Source organism: Pygoscelis adeliae, unplaced genomic scaffold (assembly GCF_000699105.1).
Source record: "Pygoscelis adeliae isolate BGI_AS28 unplaced genomic scaffold, ASM69910v1 Scaffold270, whole genome shotgun sequence".
NCBI lineage: Eukaryota > Metazoa > Chordata > Aves > Sphenisciformes > Spheniscidae > Pygoscelis > Pygoscelis adeliae.
The window spans coordinates 904,775-914,940 of record NW_008823916.1 but is presented as its reverse complement, the minus strand read 5'-3'; the positions used below and the strand labels follow the sequence as shown (position 1 = coordinate 914,940).

The window sequence follows — 10,166 nt, the reverse complement described above, 5'->3', positions numbered from 1 at the left end:
AAAATACTGATTTGGAAGACACTGCCAAATTGCTTTGATTTTGGCAAACTGTTTCAGACCCAACAAAGCAACTCAGCCTAAACCACTTCTGAAAAACACAGTAACATTTAGACATTTTTCAAAATGAAATCTCTATTGTTGTTTTTCCTTTGAGAGGACATTTAATTTCTCAGTTTTTTTCTTTTTCATTAAACAAAAAGTTTAAAAAAATCCTTGGAAATGAAATGCTACGTTATGTTCAAACCAACATGGTTTCCTCTCCAATTTTTTGGTTCATCAAAAATCACAACAAAAAAGTCACTTTGACTAGGAGAAAACTTTTTTTTTAAATTTGCCAGAACTTCCAGCAAACCGAAAAATCAAGTGATTTGCACAGCTCTGCTCTAAACCCCCAGAGGAGGGATGGTTCCCTCTTCCCACTTTGCTTCCATAACATCTGTTGCTTGAGCAGCTACACACAAATATTTTTTTTTTCTTGCTGGCTCTCCCTGTGTTTTATCTGTGCCTGTCCTCTCAAAGGTAAGCTCCAGAGATTGGTCCTGCCTTTATCTGCTTCTCATACCGCACTCATTGGTACGTTACTTGTGCCTGAAATTAAGTAACTAAAAGTGTTTCCTTTGCGTCATTCAAGTACTTTCAGATCCACAAAGACTTGCCGTGTAAATGCAACCAGCTGCTCGCTTTACTCGTATGGCACAACAGCAAGCTGTCACTGACCGTAAATAGAGACACATATTATTAATGATATATAACACATTGCCATGGGGACCTTCCCCTAAGGCATCCCAGTCCCGTCTCTCCAGGGTCTTCCCGGTCCCACCAGCAGCAGCATTTTCCTCAGTGGCACCCTGCAAGGCACCGCTCCCTGTGGGTGACATCCTCTTATCTGGAGAGCTGAATAAGATGGATGTTTAACAGCTACCAAAAAAGTCCCCTCTAGCATGTCTCAGCATCATCCTGCTCGCCTCCTAAAGGCTCCCCTCCACCTCCCAACACAAGTTTTCAAGCCCAAATTTCACCCTCTAGTTACACAGTGTTTGTGGGGTCAAACTTGTATCTGCTTGCAGCCTAAAGCTCTTGCAAGATCCTCACCATCAGGGCAAAAAAGGTCTTATTTACCACTGTACTCTTGAAAACCATGATTTCTCTTCCATCCCTCACTCTCCTCATCTCCCCCTTTACTACTATATGTTTTCCCTGCTGCCTAATGAGCCCTCCAGAGACCAGCAGGTATAAAACTCGTTACAGCTCCCTCTGCGTACCCACATCAATAAACGAAGGAGCACAGCAGAGAACGGGAGGGAAGCTGTCACTTTATTTCACCATGAATTACAAAACCACTTTAAAGTCTAGCACTCGGGAAAGGGCCAGTGAGAAATTGCCCCTAATACAGAGATAGGGGTTTTCTTTATGTTTCATGCTAGAAACTTGGCAAAGCCTAGGCTTAGGCAGTAATATAATCTCAGCGTCTGGAGTGAATGGGAAGCTGGGAAGGACACTGCGAGCTTGTCGTATTCTCTGGACTTAGGTTCCCCACCCCTTTCCAGGATTTATTCTATTGCTCCGTGTGAAATAGGGAAGTATAAAGCGGCAGAGATTTTTGGAGAGGCTCGCTACCCACAGCCAAGGCCAGATTTCAAAAATCCCAAACCTTGGGTACATATTTAGGCATGTAGAGAAGCAAATAGACTGTCAAAGCTGCTCAGGACATGCTGGGACTGTGTTGGCTGCTTGTTCTCCCCCTAAATGGAGTTCAAGTGTGTAAAACGGACTCCTGCAATGCCAGGGCCAAGTATATAAAAGCCGACAGTGTTTGCTCAAGCACCACCAGCAACCTGCACCCTGGTGACACGTGATGTGCCAGCGTCTTCCGACATGCACTTGAGCATGTCCCGATAAACATCTACACCTGCAGAAATACTGCGTAGGCACAAGCGCCTGGTTACATGTGTTTCTAGGCAGGAGGGCACATTTGTGTAGATGGCATGAGGGTTTTCAGAAAGAGGTAGATGAGTGTGTCTCCCACAGGTATCCCAGTGTAGGCATGAAACCAAGCAGCTATTTGCTGCAAGTGGCATGTGTGGGCAGGGGTGAGCATGTGTGCAAGGCGCTGTACATGGGTGTGCATGTCCCCATCAGGGCAGACCGACGCTGGCGTGTGCTGGAGGGCACACGGGACGGAGTGCCGTGAACGGTTAGTGCTGCCTGTGCGTTTGCAGCAGGCAGGAGGAAGAAGTGGTGACCTCTGGAAGGAGCTGTGCTGAGCAGGCATCTCTCGCATGTGGGCGAAGGGGCGGGGGGAGGACTCAGCCAGCTCTGCTGGTTGGGGAAATGAAATACCTTCTGTATCAGCTTCTTTTGTCATCCAAAAGCAGTGCAGAAAAATCCAGCCCTGCCACCCAAAGAATGCAAAATACTGAACAGGAGGAAGAAAATAAAACCTGGCCAGTGCCCTTTCTCTCACTGTCCATCACATCTTCCTGTGTAATGAATCATGTTTCCAGCTCAGACCCACTGTAGGTGCTGAGCGGATCTGAGCACACTGATGTGGGGCCTTTACCTTGAACTGACTTTCACTGGGAAATCACAGAGAGAAAGCAACTTGGAGAGAAAGCCACCATGTTACCAGAACAACATGCAAAGACACAACAAAAATCAGGATTCTCTTCGAAAGGGCAGAATTCCCCATGTATTCCCCTCATTGAACGAACCGCGGGTAACGGTGTTCACTCACTGCACATAAACATGCAACAAGGGACCTAGTTAGTGAAATCATCAGGCACTGACCTTCACTCTTTGAGGGTTCATCCAGTGCTGGATGTCTTGCACAGTCTCATTCACACGCAGGAGGATGGGCTCGTGACTGTGATCCAGACATGAGGTGGTACACTCCGCGCCTGCACGAAACATGGAGAGGATAAAGCTAAAGGATAAAGCAAGCAGCTTCTGACCCTTTCAGCATCCTTCCAGCTGAAGGACAGAATTAGGGCTCATTTTTCCTAAATTGCAATTAGCAGTCAACCATAACTATCACATATCTTCTAGCCACACATGAAATGCTGAGCAGAACCCTGCATCTCAGCAGGAGACTGTGGGGGTGGCAGATATTCCAGGGCCTTTTGTATGAGCTGCATATCTAGGTATTTCTCTGGCTATTAACCCCAAGAAGGGGGTCAGGTTTTGCACTTTTAGATCATCAAGAAAATGTGAAGGTTTTTCCATTTCAACTGCTTTTTCAAGCAATGGGACTGATTAAGCAGAGGCTGTCAAACTCATCTCACCTATGACATGACAAAAACCTACTGTTTGATCTGCCAAATTTACAGACCTTCAATAATAATCTTTCGGAGGGTGACCAAGCCTAATGATATTGCAGACGAGCTATCACCTAAGTCCCACAGTCGATAAGAAGTACGCAGAGAGGTAATGATGGCTTTGTTCACACATAAACCTGCTTTTTCTCTGATTAACTGTCATGCCCAGTGGGAATCCTGTCCTTTCTTTATTAAAACATGCTGTGATGCTCTGCAGCAATATCCCAGAGCCCTGTGGTGACACAACCGTAAGCCCTAGTGTGTTGGACCATTACCATTTCCCCCCTGGAAAATCACTCTTGAATGGCACAGCTGCTGCAAACGTGTCATTAAGATTTCTGCACTCCAGTCAGCGCTGGGGGAGGAATTAATCTCCGCACTGGTTTGGAGAGCTGAACCTTTGGCTCAACACACACCTCAGCTTAGAAGGGCAGATTAGGTGTCTGAGGAATTACCTAAGGTGTGTGGGATTCATAGTGACCACGACTGGATACTATTATTTTCCTCACCTGCTTCTGCCTTCTCACGTACTCCCACATGGAGGAGTCAGTGGGAGCAGAGCAGACCCAGGCTGTTGAGCCAGCAAGGCAGGGAGCGCTTGGGGTTTGTTTTGCTTTCCTGGTGCATATGGTAGCAGCTCCACGGACCTGCTGGATGAGTGCCTGTTGACGCTAGCCCCATTGCGAGTAAGGGCAGGAGAGCACCTTCTCAGAAGGGCATCAATCAGGCTTCCAAAAACACACAAAAAAGAGAAAACCCCAACAACCTGATCCCAAAAGGTGGTGCTGGGCGAGCCTAACAAAGTGTGTGGTATGTCTCCATCTGCTGAGGATAAGAGCCAATGGCCGCTGTGCCCTCGCCGAGCTCTTCCTCCCTCTTCAGCGAGAGCCACGCTCTCATAGAGGATCTGTCCCACGACTCCCTTGCCTCCATGACAGCTGCGTGGTCCCATCCCAGGATCAGGCCCACCGGACCTTGCATCTGGGATCGGCACCTGCTGACAGCCGCCCCAGCAGGCCTGGGACAGGACCAAGGGCTGGCAGGCACCCGCTGCCCGGGCAGCTGCAGACCCTCCTGTTTCCAGCGCTGAGATGCTCCCCTCCAAACCGAGAATGGGTGTTTCTCTCCTTGCAAAAACCTGGCCAGCCCCGGGAGGTAACCTCGTCTCAAGGGTAAAACACCTCGCCACATTAAGAGTCGCCGCAGCCCGCTCGCCGCTTGCTCTCCTGCGCTCCGCCACGCTATTTACACTTACGGAAAGGAGCAGGTCGGAATTGTTTTGATATATGATCTGTAATTGGCATCATTACAGAGCGGTGATCTCATCCAGGTCGTGTTCTCCTCCCCAGGGAGGGAACACAAGGAGACTCGTGGTCCCTCACATGGCTGCGATATAATGAGGGAGCCACGCAACGAGGAAATTTCTCCAAGTTCAAAGGGACAGGCGGAGGGAGGAGGGGGCTGGCAAGGGCTGGGAGTGGGGCTGCAGGAAGGGGCCTCGTGGGTCTGTGCGGGCTGCAGCCAGTGCAGCTCCTGTTTCAGCCCTTACAGCAGGGAGACCTCAAGAACAGGGGCTGAAAATACAATATAGTGTATTTTCAGTGGGTAGTCTGTCCCTGCCTCTGCCTGGGTGACACAAAGCAAAGCTGAGCACAGGAAGCGCCCCAATGCTCATCACCCCTTGCAGAGTGACAAGGCACCCCAGAAGGAAGGGGGAAAACATACCCTTACAACAGCTCCTAAACAGCTGTCATACCAGAGGGGATGCTCAGCTGTTCTCATATTCTTTCTGGAGAGACCTGAGTTTTCCTGATTCTGTGCTTCCCTGCCAGCTTCCTGCCTTTCAGCCTCTGGGGTGGGCATGTGTGCGTGTGGTTGAAGGAGCGGGATATTACAAAAGTGTAAGAGCAAATGCAGGTACAATCTCTCCCTGTATTTTGAGGACTGGATGTGTCTCTGGCGTAGTCTGGCTTGCTGGCTGCCCATTAAAACCAGCTGGCTGAGAAGGGACACGATGAAACTGGAAACGCTGCAAGGAGCAGGCAATCAGAGCATGTTACATGATGCCTGGCCTCTCAAAGCTTCATGTTTCCTAAAAGTAGTTCCCTGAAAAGCCTCCCATAGAGGCTGCTGCCTCTCACTCAGAGAAACAGGTTCACAGGAGAAGGTGACTTCAAGGACTGCAGGCTCCTTCCTTCCTCCCTCCCTCTCATTCCCATCCTCTTCCTCGTCTCCTGTCCCATTGCTCCCCACCCCCATCTGAGCTGCATCCCCCCATGGCAGACGGCCGGGGCTGATGCTCACAAACCTATGCCGTAGCCGCCGGCGCACTGCAGCTTCAGGTGGCTGTTGAGCTGCGTGGGCAGTGCGCACTGGCCCTGCATTTCCCTGCAGAGATGAAAGGAGCCGCTCCAGGTGCCATCCTTCCGGCAGTGAATCACATTGCTTCCACGGCCCTGGGAATGAGAGAAGGAGATAACGAGGCTGGTCACAAAAACAACAGCAAGGACAGGGTGAGAAGTGAGAAGCAGGCAGAGCTGAGCTGGGAGCAAAGTTCTGCTGGAGCTGGAAGAGCCCCCAGTTGGGACTGCCAGCCCTGGGGTGCAAAAAGGAGTTTTCTTCCAAAGAATAAAAAAAAAGGAAACCTGCATTGCATACAAATACACACACATGCCTCTTCTGTGCAATGCAATGTCTTTACAAGGAAGGCCCTTGCAAGGTCTCTACCTTAAAATAGACCCACTCCAGTTGTGATAAAGGTGCATTCACCCCATTTGCCTTCTTTCTTGTTGTTGAGAGGTTTGTGTTGAATGCAACCTTTTCCCCCTTCCCATTTTCTAACTAGTTGCATCATCTTTGTCTCGAAAAAGAAAGAATCCCCAATGGCCATCTGAAGGAGGGAGGAAGGAAGGCGGGACACGAGCAGGGATGCTTAGCAGGGCCGAACGTGCTCTTTAGAGCTTGGCTGCCTTGAGTGGCAGCAAGCAAAGAGGCTGAGACAGACACGCACAGAGGCAGGTGGAAAGGAGAAAAAAATCCTCTGGTGTTGGAATGGGCAAGGAATAGAATATGACATTTCTCTTATAGAAAAGATTCTCTGTATGATACTGAAGAACGAATACCAAAGTCCGAGGGGAAATATCATGCCCTTTAGAAACAAGAAAGGAGTGCACAGGCAGTCTTTTGTCAGATCTATCCTCATGGCATTGGGGATTTCTACGCAAGCTGTTCTGCAGGATCTGTGAGCCTAACTGCCATGGGGTAATGTGGGGCATTCAACAGGAGGATGTCTGGTGTGGCTGGGCTCCAAACCTCCCGTGGGGGTCTTGCTGGGTGGGAGAACCATGCAGGATCTCTGCTTCTCCTCACTCATTTTACATGCCGGGCATGTTGCCTGCAATCTACCCACCCTGCTTTTGAAGACTGTACTGGATATCTTTGGGGATCCTTTAGTGTGCTGTCTATCCAGCAGGGCTGCTCAACTTTTCTCAGGAGCTCTTCCCCAGGACACACACCCGTTGCTGCACAGGGATCTGCACAAGCTCCTGGTACTGGCGTGGAAGATTGCACAGCCTTCAGTGTTAGCCTTGTTCTTAATATCCTAATGCTTTTTTTGCTCAGCTTTGTTGATGAACACAATGTTTAGCAAGATGCAAAGTGGTCTTATCAGCAGACTACTGCGTGGGACCTGCTTCCCCTTCTCTAGACATCTGGCCATTGCCAGAAGTAATAAGAAAATCATATGAAAGGATAATGGACCAGATGGACTCAGGGTGTGATCCAGCTTGGTGACTCTCACCTAAGGGCCAGTTTGGCAGAGACTGATTAATTTAGATCTGACTATTCATATGATTTGTGCACAATATTCAGAAACGGAAGACCCTTGTTCTGGGTGCCAGGGGAGGTACCTGCTTAAATGACCATTACGTTCCTGGTGATTAAGAGATGCCATATGTACAGCTGAGTAATGATCTTTCAGCGTGGTGACAAATTCAGGAAGAGATCGCTAAGTGATAATTGAGCACAATTTGCTGTTTTAGCAAGTGTGGTGCACTTCCATTGCAATTTGCATGCCAGGGTTCAAGCATGATTTTTAAAGGTGAGCCATGAAACCTGATTTATGTTCCTGGAGCTGGCTGTGCTTGAGGGTACTATTGTATAGTTTCTGCAACGTACTCAGAGATCCCAGGATATCCATTGCTATAGTAACATACTGTCCATCATTCCCTGACCTGCAAAATCTCTTGTGAAAATCCCTGCTGGGTTTCTTGCTTGGATCCAACGTGCATTATCACCTTATATAGCTGAGAGAGACTTAGTAGGGTTTAATCCTTAAATAATTAACACCTCTCAAGTGGTTCTGGCTTGTGCCAGGAGTCCTCCCTCTTTTTCTGTAGTCCATTTTCTGGGATATCTGGAAATACCTTTCTCTGCAAATCCCTTTCTCAAGATGTTATCTGCTCCTTTGCTCAAGGTGCTTTTGCAGCTGAACAGTCACTACACTCTTCCTTACCATGAATAGAGACAGAGCTATATCTCTCTTTCCACAGCTCACTTCATTATTGCTGCAACCCTGACTCCACTGCTTGCTCCTCTTCACGTCCAGCTCGTTTAAAAGCAGACACAAACCCATTTACCAGTGTCGTTACCCTCGTGGCCCCAGTTTCTCTGCATGGCAGCGACGGTATACATCTTCAGCCACGCTGACCGGTCTGAACAAGTGGTAGATGCACAAAGCCACAGATGCCATATCCCAGAGCACGCACCCAAACTGCACCCAGGCATGCAACTTCTCATTTCACAAGGCTTGTAACCTCTCGTAAGTCTTATACAAGGAAACCTTTTTCAGGTGCCCTGATGCAAAACCCCAGGGCTCTGCCTGTCGTCTCCGTGAAGAGGGCAGGCCAACCTGGCAGGGAATGGGGGCAGCAATTGGCTTTTAATGTTTGGAGCAGGTATCAGAGGTGTCTTTCAGATCACCGGCCCTAGGGCAGGGTTGGTGCCTTTTAATATGTCCTTAGAATCTGGAATGATATTAAAAGGCCTTTGACAGAGCACTCCCTGCTCTCTGCACTGCCTGTTGTAGCAGCAGCTTCTACATCCCCACTTTCTTTTCCCAAGCGTATTAAGCAGCAGCAGCACTTCTGGGAGAAGTTATTTACCTCACAAACTATAATTACCTCTGGTGAGGAAAACTAAGCATTTCAAACAAGATACTAAAGGCCAGACCTTCTCGTATCAGTGAACACCGCTCCCAGGAAGTCAAAGGCAACACTCTGATTTATGCCAGATGAGGATCTGACCCCGATGCCAAATGACACCTTCACAGCCAGAAAAACAGGAAAGTTTAGAGACAGTTCACCTGAATGGTTGTAATCCCTATAAAGTTAAATTATCATATGGCACACATACATATAATGATAATGAGAAAAAGAATTGGAGAGAAAAGCAAGGTAAAACGGAATGAACAAACAGGACAAGTGTAGGTAACTCATATCCTACTTACTTTCATTTGTTACTCCTTATTTTCTAGCTAGATCATAGAGCCACTGAGGCAGATTTTTCAGCCACTTATTGTCCGGAAACAGTAAGTCACTCACTGCTAGTCCTCTCCCGGTAATAGTTAATACTATTACTACTATCATAAAAATAGTATTTCCAGGCTCTCTGCAGCAGCTCTCTCCCTCTCCTTTAATTACGTATTTCCCTTCTCCATTTCTCTGTCTCTGGTCTCAGAATAGCTCAATGGCCCTCAGCCCCTCCAAGATCAGAGTCCTTAGGGAACATATGATAAAACCATGCTTGTATGGGCCGAGATAATTTGGATAAGAGAGACTCACCGACTGATTGTCATCATCTTCGCACTTGATCCGGCACTCGCTGTTGAACTGGAAGCCGTTGGAGCACTGGTAGAGCCCGTGAAACTTGGAAGGCGGAGGGTCACAGGTAACAGGCACGCAAGCACCCGGCAGCCACGTGCCGTCTTGCGTGCACTGGATCTTAAAGGCTCGCCTTTTTGTGCAGAAAAAAACAAGACCATTTAGTGAGTGGCTGAGTCAGCTAAGAGCCTCTAAAGCCTCTGAGCCCTGTTAGCAGGTTGCAGGGGATGGGTGTGCTTGAGCTTTTAACACTTGGGGAACAAGTCGTGAATCTGCGTCATGAGGTCTCTGAGCAAAAATAACAATTATTTGCAAACCCAACTTTGAGCTGCCCAGCATAAACTCCTCTTTTGGCCTTGGACACATCTCCCAAAAACTCCACTTCCCAGGCTTGTGGGCTGTGGTTGGTTTGAAGTGGGTTTGTGCAGAGTCAGAAGTATACGATAGCACTAACCCTTTCCTGCAGAGTTTCAAAGGGGACTCCCCAGGCTGCATATCAAAGGGGTATTTCTAAGGTAAGGTCTGTTTTTTGAGCACTGATTAGGATTTTCAAAGAAGCCTAAGCGAGCGAGGTGCCTAAATCCCCTTGAAACTGCACAACTATCTGCATGAAGGAATTGCTCAGTGATATTCCCTACAGCACATACAGTCTGTTATAAACAGCCCATCCCTTTCCCGAAATAATTTTAACTCATGGCTTTCTGAATCATGCTGACTGCATGGCGTTACTCTTTCACGTACTTTCTTGCTTTTCTGGAGGATCCAGGGACATGGTAACCTGGTTTGCATTTGTACTTGCAAAACGAGCCCACTTTGTGCTTATCTTCTCGGCAACGAGTAGTCTGGAGATCTGCATTAGGGACGATGGAGGGTGCTCGACACATCAGCTCACACAGGGCCTCCGGAAAAGACCACAGCCCATCCTCCATGCAGGTCAAGTTGCTGTTGTTTCCTAAGAACAGAGAGCAAAGTT

General features: G+C 48.2%; 1 protein-coding gene across 1 annotated transcript in view; it reads right to left on the bottom strand.

Moving 5' to 3' along the window:
• PAPPA (pregnancy-associated plasma protein A, pappalysin 1) overlaps positions 1-10,166 on the bottom strand; it is a 179,641-nt gene that overhangs the window by 19,877 nt on the left and 149,598 nt on the right. Inside the window, exons 16-19 of the mRNA XM_009319278.1 lie at positions 9,935-10,145; positions 9,155-9,326; positions 5,623-5,770; positions 2,788-2,897 (exon numbers count right to left, since the gene is read on the bottom strand). Of these exons, the coding sequence (XP_009317553.1) occupies positions 2,788-2,897; positions 5,623-5,770; positions 9,155-9,326; positions 9,935-10,145 (641 nt within the window). The remainder of the gene's footprint in view (positions 1-2,787; positions 2,898-5,622; positions 5,771-9,154; positions 9,327-9,934; positions 10,146-10,166) is intronic.